Raw genomic sequence first — 12,500 nt, 5'->3', positions numbered from 1 at the left:
GGGGAGAGGCGTCCTCGTGCGTCGGAGAAATTATCAAAGAGAGTGTCTTCAGGAGTATTGAGACCAGCGTGAGACCAGCGTGAGGACGGGGGGGGGGGGGGGGGGGGGGGGGACGATGCTTGGAAGGAACCCCATTCAATGGGAGGTCCTCGCGGCTCCTCATTGCTGTGTATACGCTAGTCTGCATGATGCTTTCGTGCTGTCCCGATTAACGGTCATTACCCGATGCTTTACCCAAAGCGTCTGTATTTTTCCCTGTTTTCCATACAATTAGTAGATTTTGACACTTTGTCCGTCAGAATATAATTATGAGCAAAGGTACTTTGTACAACAGATTCTTTATATTTGTCTTTTTGAAGAACAGGCGTGTTGGAATGTTCGTACTTCTTGTTTGTAACTCATTAATATCAATTTTGGGGGTTCCTCCAGTTTACATGAAACGAACATAATTATCATTGGACGCTGACTTATTTCTTGTAGTTAATAAACAAAATTGGAACAGATATACGCGACAGAAGTACAAATATACCCAGCAGAGATGCAGGTGAACGCGACAGGAGTACAGGTGTACGCGACAGGTATACAGATATACGCAACAGGAGTACAGATGTACGGAACGAAACATGACGAACGGGAAAATAAATAGGCAGGATTGCATCCCTCTCTGTTGTCTGACCGGATATGACTCATTCATTTATGACAATGTGACCAAGTGGCAGTCTATAGAGGAATACGCTTGGTCACGCTGAACTATTTCTCATGCAGCTTCAACATAGAATGGACCCTGGAATTATTAAGAGTGTGATCAAAAAAGAAGCATCAATGTTGTCGAGAATGACTGTTCATGGCTGCACTTAATATATGAACAATTGCACGTGGAGTGTAGCTGGTAGGGTTAACACAGTTAACATATTTGTACCTGAATCTAGCATGGACTAACTCTAAAGGTTCACACCCACTACGCTCCATTTCCTGTTCGTCCCAAAATGTCGGCCATTTCAAAAGAGGCTTCGGGAGAAGACCACGATGAATCTAAGTCGGGTTAGGGTACCGCCAGCCTATGTAGCAAAAATACATTATCACTTGAATGTTCAGCGGCTTTTCTTGAACGAGCCTCGTTCTCAATGTGAGGTTCACACTCGCGATGACAGTAATTGCCTCCAAACACCCGTACCATCCGGGGTGCTAAGTCGGGTAGAATGGGCGAAGATGCTGTCAGTAGAATACCCGGCTATAGTACAGCACCGTGCGGAAAGTACTCCGGGTCGAGTTTCATGTAAATAGGGGTATGGTGTGTGAGGTTAGCCCTCAGTCAGCAGACGATGGTTGTATTGAATTGAATTGAATTGAATTGAACTTTATTTAACAAGGATTAAGATTTAAGGCTACGCCTTTTCTTACAATCTGTCCTTGGGACGCAGAGACACACAATGATAAAATTGAACAATTAAAAATTAAAAAGTTAAAAAGTTTACCAACAAAAGGAGGTCAGAAAACTTTAGCACGTGATGATAAAGATGACGATGATGATGATGATGATGATGATGATGATGATGATGTTGATGTTGATGATGATGATGATGATGATGATGATGATGATGATGATGATGATGATGATGATGATGATGATGATGATGAAGATGAGACATGAAGAGCATACATATGTGGTTATTCATAAAATCAAATGCATACTATGCAAGTAATTATAAGTACAAGCTGGTAGCAATCGAACATGTAGCAATAGTACAACAAAAATATGTTCAGAATGTACAATGCACAGTATATCTTTGGCGTAATACTAAGTGTGGTAAATCAAAACGCGTTAAACTACTCAGACATTAAGTGTTTTTGACACATTTTTTTAAACTTTTTAATGACTTTAAGTGCTTAAAGGATGATGGAAGGGAATTCCAAACTGATGTACCCGAAAAAGCAAGACTGGTCTTATAAAGGTCAATTCGTGGAATCGGTGGGATCAACTTGACCGACCCATATCTGTCGGTAGCTTTATTAAATAATGATGTAATGTAAATCGGCACTTTACCGTAATACAATTTATGCATGAAAATGGCTTTGTTTAACTTGAGATGCTTTTCCAGTGGAAGAAAGTGGAAGGAAGCATTTTTAATTTCATATCTGTTGGGGCATTGTCCTTTACGATGACATATCTAGCAGTGTTGTTGATAGTACGTTTGTTTTTGAATTTTGCTCAAGTCGAAGGAAATGATAAGTGAGCGTGAGAAATTACTTGAAGAGACTCACCGAACCACCAGGCATTTAGAACAAAACGAACTCTTTGTTAATTTATAGCACAAAGAAAACAGAGATTTACAACACAAGAAAAGTGGGTTTTTTATTTGTCGTTTCAAATGCAAGACAGAAGAAGCAAAGTGCAGTTCAGTTTGATTAAGCAACAAACAATCGATTTCAAATACTCGGTCATCAACGATCTGTTAAAATTGACACTGCACTGCTGATTAAAGCGATGCATTATGGATACTTTTATCAGTTTGTGTCAGCCATGCTGCACCTGTCAGATTCCAAAACGGAAGTCATCGCAGAGTGATTTCCCTTTGCGTTTCTTCTTGAGCCACGTTTCCTTGTCTTCCGGTTTACGATTTAATACACTGCAGCGTGGATTGACCGGGGCCGAGTTGTGTGAACAACAACATCGTTGAGTCGCTCAGAAGGTTGTTTCAAGGCAAACGACTCCAATGTTGTCAAATTGGGTTGACGAGATATCTTACATTCAGACAAACATGGTTTCCCGTGTCCTAACCAAGGCTAGAAAGAACGTCTCTTTTTCAAAGATTGTTGACCCGATATGGACTCATCCACCCGGTCATCATAAGAGATATCTCCAGCTCTTGACCAGACCAGAGATAGTTTGGCAACAGTATCTCTGATCAGAGAAGGTCATTTAGGCAGTGGTGCAATCTTCACACCTCTCGTGTCGTCTTTTCTCTCCCTTTGTTTTCCCTCCCTTTGCTCGCTTCATCAAATATTGACACTGCTCTGCCAGGAACACTGGGACCCTAATGAATTGATCGCGCTTTGCTCGCCATTGGAGCTCCCTGGCGTCGTTTGTGTTGACTCAGGGAGGGATCTTGTTAGAGCCATTCTCTCCGGGGTCCTGAGGTGACGATCAATCTGTCTGCCGCTTGTCTCTCTCTGCAAGAGGCGGCGGCAAAGGAAATCTCTGCACGCCGAGGACAGAACTGGAAGGAGGAGTTAACAAGGATGCTCCGCTTGCCCTGCGGTTATTTGAATAGATCTTGAAGCCTTTTTTCTATTCTGAGATATCTTTTATCTGTTTTTCTCTTTTTTAATTTTTTGTATAGATGTTTCATTTTTTCTTTTTATATATTTTTTCTTTGGTTTGCCTTACTTTATCGATTAGTTCCTTCTCCTTTTATCGATTAGTTCCTTCTCCTTTTATCGATTAGTTCCTTCTCCTTTTATCGATTAGTTCCTTCTCCTTTTATCGATTAGTTCCTTCTCCGTTTGTATTTAGTTCCTTCTCCTTTTGTATTTAGTTCCTTTTGAGGTATTCATCCGCCGCTTACTTGCTGTCTTTTCCGTTCTTGAAAGTCATATTTGCGTTAAAGAAAAGAGACAACTCTATCATCTTTCAGTTGAGAAAAAAAAACACATTAGTACGTATGTTTAATTACACCCTATACGTGTACCATACCATGAGGGAGGTGAGAGTGTTGGAATGCGTGTTTGATCTTAATGATAAACTTAATGATAAACTTAATGATAAACTTAATGATAAACTTAGTGCTTATAGACTAAAAGAGGAGTGGAAGAGTTCTCCGAAATTATTGATCACAAAGGAAGCGAAGAAAACATAAAGACTAAAAACATTCCCCGTACATTTACAATCCAATTCTCCGGACCATTTCTCATATTCACATTTAATTGTAGGTGAACGAAGAGAAAGTGGACATCCATTAGCTTGACAGCCAGGTGAGAGTTCTCACACACCTTTCATGTACGACTGGTGTGTCTTCCTTGCTCCGTCCATCCAATGTTTTGCTTGTATTGTGGTTTGCGGACAACATTGAAATGTTGGCTTGAATTAAAAAACAGTATAATATTCTACTGAAAACATGTTGTTAACTATCCTGGTTAGTTAGACTTCTGTTCAGGATGTTTTCACAACCCAGGAATCTAGGTTGAGCTGAATATGAAAATACTGCTAGGCTATTGAGCAACACCGGATAACATTCTACTGAAAACATGTTGTTGATGTTTAGCCGGATTCTGTGTGTCTGTGTGTTTAGCAGTCAGGTTTGTTTTTGAGGTTCAGTTTAGTTTGGGGTTCATTGGGTTCCAAGATTATGTCATACTCTCTCCTCGCTCCCCAAAACTGCATGCAAACTAACCTTTCCGAACTGTGGCCTTTTGTTTCTTCCTTGTCCTTCCCAAAAGTGCTCAGGTTTCCTTTTTCTGCCCCCCCCCCCCCCCCCTCTGTCTCTCTAATTGCCCTTTTTTACCCCCCGCTGCGTGCTGTGAGAGGGCCACTTTCCCGTCATGCAGTGCACGTGGCGCGCCTCTCAGACCTGACAGCCAATCAATACATCGATAACATCCCGCTGGCTGCGGCGGAAGCGAGGAAGCAAGCTTTGATGCGATTGGTCGGTTTGTTGTCACGCGCATCACGGCTCACGAAAACAAGCAATCACGTCTTTTGGATCATGACAGCTTTTCCCGCGCGCTTAGTTACTTGGAGGGGTCGGGGGTTGTGGTGGTGAGATGTGAAGCGAGGGGGGGGGAGATGTGAAGCGAGGGGGGGGGGGAGATAGAGAGCAAGAGAGAAGAAGAGATAGAAAGAGAGAGAATCTTAGCGCTAAAAGAATCCACATTATATCCACATCAGCATGGACCACACGTACCACGTGTTATTCTGCAAAGAAACATCTGGCACACAACAAATACCTTGAACAATGAGGAGGGATATGGGACAACTACTGTCATTAAATCATTTTTTAAAGGCACCTTTTTTAAACAAGCTTAAAGGGAGAATACTTGACAATATGACAACTTTCTTTTTACGCCCCCCCCCCCCCCCCCCCTCTCCCTGTTTGAAACTTAATTGTGTTTACATGTTGAGAAAACGTTGCCACTCGATCATGATGTGGTTGTAGGCAGGAACTATGTGCACATTGGTGGACTCTTGCTGGTTTTAGTCACGGTTGTTTACGCGATCTTAAAACAGACATTCGGGAGCAAGGGGAGAGAAAAGGAAGAGAGAAGTAACTTTTCTCTCCTTACGTGTTTGACGGGGTGCTATGTATGATGGCGGGGTGTACGGTTACACGGGTGTATTGAAACTCGCTCAAGGGAGACCACTTAGGTCAGGATAAAGTGACAGGCTGGGATTAGCGGGGGGAGCCACTAATTTCCTGTCACCTGACACCACGGCACCGCTTGGTCTGCTACAGACATTGCTGGTACACTCCAAGTTTTGGCTTGAACAGGGGTTCTTGTTTTTTGTTATTCAAAACCAAGAACTGTACCAGGTACTAGGTAGAAACCGTTTCATTGTGATTTCCTTGCTGATTTAAACAAAATAATTTCCAGCAGTTTTCACCGTCTTCTGATGAAATGTTGATAATTGCGTCTTGAAAGAAAAATCAAAACTTAACACCATATCTTTGCCAGAAAGAAACATATTCATTCAGACCATACCTTTGCCAGAAAGAAACATATTGATTCTGCTTTGTTCGCAGTTTGCACAACTGTCACGGTCTTCTAATATCATGTGTATTGTTGCGTCGCAACCTTTTTGAAAAAGTCGAAAGTTGTTCCAGAAAGAAACATTCATTGTGCTTTTCTTGCTGACGACTTCGGTTTTCACAATTTTTACAATCCTCTAATGAAGTAATAATTCGTGCAACGTAACCCTATTTAAAGCTAACACTTCAACCTAGAACCTCACAAGGTAAAACACTTATCTACTGCGCTGTGGTAAAACACTTATCTACTGCGCTGTGGTAAAACACTTATCTACTGCGCTGTGGTAAAACACTTATCTACTGCGCTGTGGTAAAACACTTATCTACTGCGCTGTGGTAAAACACTTATCTACTGCGCTGTGGTAAAACACTTATCTACTGCGCTGTGTTCGCTTTAGAGTTTGGTCATTTTCTTACAATTTTGACGCTCCTCCAATGAATACGTATTCTTTGTGCTTGTCTTCCTGACAACTTTGGTTGGTTTTTCGCAATTTGTACGGTCCTATAATGAAGTATTAATTCTTGCGCATTATATTAGCCCTCTTGAAAGTTCTGAACATCAGAGAGCACTACTCGATAACGTATTCATCGTTTTTTGTTTTTTGTCTTTTTGTGCTGACGACTCGAGACAGTTCCCACACTTAGCTACCAGATTGAATGCTACTTAATTGCAGTGGAGTCGCTTCTTCTCGCCGTGACTAACGCCTCGGGTTGCACCAAATGTTGGTGTGACTGTATTTGGCGAGCCCGACCTGTCAGTAATAACACGGTGAGCACCCGTCCAAATTGAGGTGTTGAGCAGATTTACGCACCGGAAAATAAGTTCTCGGGTATTGGCCAATAATCACCTTCGAGACATCAGAAACCTACCAGCCAGTCAGTTCATCCGAGACAAAGGATATATGTATTTTCCGATTAGTTTGAAGCCGCGAGGTCTACACTTAGAGGAGTGTTATTGTTATGGGACCGTTGTCTTTTTCTGACAGCCTTAAGTTTTGCCGATTAGTTTATGGACGGCAGAGGGTGTTTAGAGAATGACCGTATTGGCTGGTTGGGATACAAGGGCGGAAGTGTGGAATAAACACTCCCCCGAGACCTTATCTTAGGTACTTGTATTCCCTGGAATTGAGTGCCATGATATGTTGTATCTTAGGTACTTGTATTCCCTGGAATTGAGTGCCATGATATGTTGTATCTTAGGTACTTGTATTCCCTGGAATTGAGTGCCATGATATGTTGTATGTTAGGTACTTGTATTCCCTGGAATTGAGTGCCGTGATATGTTGTATGTTAGGTACTTGTATTCCCTGGAATTGAGTGCCGTGATATGTTGTATGTTAGGTACTTGTATTCCCTGGAATTGAGTGCCGTGATATGTTGTATGTTGCGTTGGGTTTAGATTTGATGTGTGGTATTCTGTACATCACAACACTAAACAACATTACGAGGTGACACATTACGAGGTGACACATTACGAGGTGACACATTACGAGGTGACACATTACGAGGTGACAAAACAAAAGACACTAAAGATCAGTATAGGAATAAAATAGTGTTTCCCTGCAGACACTGCGTAACGTGTACCACGTGGGAGCAGAAGTCACATGATACACCAGCATATTTCCTGCGTATCTTAAAGTAGATTTGCCTAATTCAAATTCTTTTATTTTTTTCAAAACTTCAAATAATGAGAAATGCCATTCATTAATGAATGAAATGTATATGCAATGATCTTGTGATCACGACAATACATCGCAGTTGTTGCACGTGATATGTGTGCAGTGTAACACAGTGTTCCCCTGGTGTTGTCAACAGTGGTGTCTTGTGTATTTAATGTGTAGGTTGATAATTTTTCACATGTCGGTAACAACGTCATCTTGTGTTTTGTTGCAGGTGAAGATCTGGTTCCAGAACCGTCGCTCCAAGTACAAGAAGATCATGAAGCAGGGAGGGACTCCCCCCGGTCCCCCGCTCTGCAACCCGGGCCAGGTGGGCCAGTCCAACCTTCCCCCTATGTCCTCCGCCTCCCCCACCCTCCAGCACCAGCACACACCCCCGCTGCACGGCCAGGGACCGCCAGCAACGCCCCAGCAACAACAACAACAACAACAGCAACAGCAACTTTCTCCCCCCGGCGAGATGCCCCCCCAATCCGGCACCCCTCACGGCATGGTGGGTCCGGGGGGGAGCGTGGGGTCGGTGCACCCTCCCTCCTCCACCCCCCAGGGCTCTCTGCTGCCCGTGTCGACCTCTATGAGCCCCCCGCAGCCCCCCTCGTGGTCCGACATGCACCATCACATGCAGCAAAACCCCAACGCCTACATGGCTCCCTACGGCTCGTGGTACTCCCAGGGTGCTCCCGTGCACATGAACAGCGCGTGCTGACGCCGTCACTGACCTCATTGGATTGTTTTAGTGTTTCGTGACGTCATTGTTTGTGATGACGTCGCCTTGGACGTAACATCAATTCTGCGTGACTGTTGGGTGACGTCATCGATTTGTGGTGACGTCTTCTTAGACGTGACATCGCTTCTGCGTGACTTTTTGAAGACGTCGTCGATTCCCATGCCGTCATCGTCTGTGGTGATGTCGTCGATTTCTGTGACATCTTTACGTGACGGCGTAAAAAGACGCATTCTACTCTGTGGAGGGGGGACTGCGGGACAGTGACTGTGAACACACTTCGAGGACTTGGGAGAGACGTGAGGGTGTAGATATATAGATATATCTCGGTCCAGATTTGCAGTCAACGTGCCTGGTGACCTTTGGCGTGACCTTACACGTCGCTACAGTGGACTCTCTTCAACACGCCCCGTTCTTACAAACTTTTTGCCTAAAAAAAAGCACGTGTGGGTTAGACCCCTTCAACTCCCCCGAAAGCGGCGTATGGCTGCCTGAATGGCGGGGTAAAAACTGTCTTACACGTAAAAGTGCGCGTGAGTTTCAAGCCATGAACAAAGAAGAAGGATAACCCCTTCTACTGTTTTATAGTGCGAGCAGGAAGCAGACAGCCATTCTTGTTCTATTGTCTCTTTCGCTACGCAAACGTTGGACCTTCGGCGCTGCCCCGCAGTTGTTGTGGCGAGTGTGAGAACAAGTGCTAGAGAAACAATTGTGTTGAATTGTTCGTCAGGTAGTGTTTGTACCTGTGGACCTCGCCTGTTGGTTGATGATCACTGTTGTGGAACATTTTGTACGGTTGAGATCACGTTGAGCGCTTACAGGGATCTCTGACAAACCAAAATAATAATATGAGCCCTTCAGTTTAAATGTCCATCTTTTCCTGATATTTTTATTGAAGAAAAATAAAAACTGATTGCTGCGAGAAATTCACCATTGTTGGAAAAGAAATATGAATTTTATTTGTGTGACAGTTCATTTTCCGTTCCTCGTAAGTTTCCCTCGTTGTAAGATAAGTAACATCTCTCAAAGAAGATTAAAAATACCAAAACAGAAACTCCAATTGTTTCCCCGCGTAAGTACTGCACACATTATGCCGCACATTATTTTGGATTGACTGCGCGTAGGGCGTGCTTCTCAAGTGACATTGTTTCTCATTTCCCTCCAGTGAGCTGTGTCAGACACAAAGCTGTACATAGACAATATATTCTTATTTATCTCAGCTCAACCTCCAAGCTTCGACGTTGGCCATAAATGAGAATTAACTATTTCTTGCGCGCACTGGCGTTGCCGATTACGCAGATTTAATGCAGTTTTCAGAGAACGAGAACACATATTAGGCAGTTAAACACAATCGTGGTCATTTGAATGTACAGAATTAAAGTCTATTGGGGAAGGTAATTATACATATTGTCGGCTTTCTTTCTAGAACAATTCAGGACATTTAGTGTAAAAACATACACACGAAAATAGGGTGTTAGATTAGCAAGGGTAAACAACCACCACGTAGCCAGTGCACATTCTGGCGTTCTTTTTTATTCGGAATTTTGATTGTGAAATTTGGTCGTAATGTGTAGGCGCTCAGGGTAACATAAACTATGTAATATAAAGACGGGGAAGGGGGGGGGGGGGTGTTGCAGGCAAAGTGTAGTAAAAGAAAAGGCGCTAATATTGTAAAATATTGTAGTCCCACCCGCATTTTACATTGTCTTTTGTTTGTGGGTGTCTCTTGTTTTCGTGGAATCATGGTAATTGTGATTGTGATTCTATGTGTATGAGAGGAGCATGATGGGTAACAGGCTGCCTGCACGTGCGTTCTAAATATAGTAACCTCTCTCATCATCGTTCTAAATATAGTAACCTCTCTCATCATCGTTCTAAATATAGTAACCTCTCTCATCATCGTTCTAAATATAGTAACCTCTCTCATCATCGTGCATGCGGAAGAAAGTGGTGCTGTGCGTTGCATAGATTATGATAATGTCGCCAAACTGTACAATGTCAACTACTCCTTTTATATTTGTATATAGAAAATATTCTGAAATAATTTGATTTCTTTAGTCAGATTCGCCTCAAAATTGTGTTTCTGATCATGATTGTAATTAATGAGCCCTCAATAAGTGTGTGCAGCGATTTATTCATTTCTTGCACAATGACTGTGTGAAAGTGTGCGCCCATTTGGATTAATTTTGTGTCTACATGTCATTACCGTGTGCTAAAGATGATGTCGTGTTTAATGAAATACCGTGGATCTAATGAAATGCGATAATCCTGTCTCAAGAATGAAGCAATAATATTTGAAATTATTGCATTTCTACATGTGTGTGTTTTGGTTTTTGTCACCGTGTAAAAAGAGTTAATCTACAATACATGACTGACATGAAACAAAATTATATGAATAAGTTTGTTTGATTGTTTGATAATTGTTTATTGATATATATGTTATTCACCCTTTTTTTGGAAATATAACTAGAGCTGAAAAGAAAAAGAAAGATTTAATAAATGAAGAATAGTTTCAACCAGAAGTTATACGCAGACACGTTTTCAATTTTTGAGATAAACGCAAAGATGTTAGTTACCCTGTTTTGGTTTGTTTATATGAGGAGTTTTTTTGTTTGTGGTTTGTCCGTGATGGTTTTCTTTTTGACATCTTTTTTTTCTTTTTTGAGGTGTGTGTGTGTGTGTGTGTGTGTGTGTGTGTGTGTGTGTGTGTGTGTGTGTGTGTGTGTGTGTGTGTGTGTGTTTGTTTTGTTGGTGTGTGTGTGGGTGTGTGTGTGTATGTGTATGTGTGTGTGTGTGTGTGTGTGTGTGTGTGTGTGTGTATGTGTGTGTGTGTGTGTGTGTGTGTGTATGTGTGTGTGTGTGTGTATGTGTGTGTGTGTGTGTGTGTGTGTGTGTGTGTGTGTGTGTGCAAGTGAGAGAGAAAAAGATAGGCAAGAGCAAATTATTTAATCGTCATTCTAAGAAGTGTACAGTGGTATTTTGTAGACGTTGTTTTGATGTTGGAAGTGTTCGTTCGTATGTGATGCCAATTCGCTCATTCCTCTTACGTTTCTTGTATCCAACTCAACCTAAACTTGAATTCCATGGAATATAAAACGTTCGCCAGAACCTACGTAAAAAAGACAGCGTTTTCATTTTGAATTTATTTTGTAGAACCAAAAGTCCATCCCTACCATTGTGTGGCAGAGTAGTTTATTTTGTGTTTAACTGTTTTGTATAACTGAGTCCTGATTTGATCAGTTGTGTCTTCTTGTACATGTATATGTTTTGTTTAACTGAGTCCTGATTTGATCAGTTGTGTCGTCTTGTATATGGTTCCATTTCGTTTTCATTTGAGGGTCCGCCTCTTATTGTTCGGTATTGATTATTTAAAAAAAACAACTTTTGTTTGTTTTTTGTTTTCTGATAGTGTCGGAAACCTATCATCAAACAAACACCAAGAAAGAATACACTGAAGCCGCCAGCACATCTTAGGAAAGACCGATATTAAAGTCACAAAGTCACAAGAATACACTGAAGCCGCCAGCACATCTTAGGAAAGACCGATATTAAAGTCACAAAGTCACAAGAATACACTGAAGCCGCCAGCAAATCTTAGGAAAGACCCATATTAAAGTCACAAAGTCACAAGAATACACTGAAGCCGCCAGCACATCTTAGGAAAGACCGATATTAAAGTCACAAAGTCACAAGAATACACTGAAGCCGCCAGCACATCTTAGGAAAGACCGATATTAAAGTCACAAAGTCACAAGAATACACTGAAGCCGCCAGCACATCTTAGGAAAGACCCATATTAAAGTCACAAAGTCACAAGAATACACTGAAGCCGCCAGCACATCTTAGGAAAGACCGATATTAAAGTCACAAAGTCACAAGAATACACTGAAGCCGCCAGCACATCTTAGGAAAGACCGATATTAAAGTCACAAAGTCACAAGAATACACCGAAGCCGCCAGCACATCTTAGGAAAGACCCATATTAAAGTCACAAAGTCACAAGAATACACTGAAGCCGCCAGCACATCTTAGGAAAGACCGATATTAAAGTCACAAAGTCACAAGAATACACTGAAGCCGCCAGCACATCTTAGGAAAGACCGATATTAAAGTCACAAAGTCACAAGAATACACTGAAGCCGCCAGCACATCTTAGGAAAGACCGATATTAAAGTCACAAAGTCACAAGAATACACTGAAGCCGCCAGCACATCTTAGGAAAGACCGATATTAAAGTCACAAAGTCACAAGAATACACTGAAGCCGCCAGCACATCTTAGGAAAGACCGATATTAAAGTCACAAAGTCACAAGAATACACTGAAGCCGCCAGCACATCTTAGGAAAGACCGAT

The 12,500-nt window shown here is 42.0% G+C and overlaps 1 protein-coding gene across 1 annotated transcript in view; it reads left to right on the top strand.

The window, feature by feature from the left end:
* Positions 1-10,869, top strand: part of LOC138946830 (homeobox protein Dlx1a-like) — a 53,435-nt gene extending 42,566 nt beyond the window's left edge. The window contains exon 4 of the mRNA XM_070318235.1: positions 7,638-10,869. Within this exon, the coding sequence (XP_070174336.1) occupies positions 7,638-8,129 (492 nt within the window). The 3' untranslated portion in view covers positions 8,130-10,869. The remainder of the gene's footprint in view (positions 1-7,637) is intronic.
* The last annotated feature ends 1,631 nt before the right edge of the window (positions 10,870-12,500 follow it).

This window comes from Littorina saxatilis, linkage group LG14, assembly GCF_037325665.1.
Source record: "Littorina saxatilis isolate snail1 linkage group LG14, US_GU_Lsax_2.0, whole genome shotgun sequence".
Taxonomy (NCBI): Eukaryota; Metazoa; Mollusca; class Gastropoda; order Littorinimorpha; family Littorinidae; genus Littorina; species Littorina saxatilis.
The sequence above is the reverse complement of the archived record's forward strand: the minus strand, read 5'-3'. Positions and strand labels throughout refer to the sequence as shown.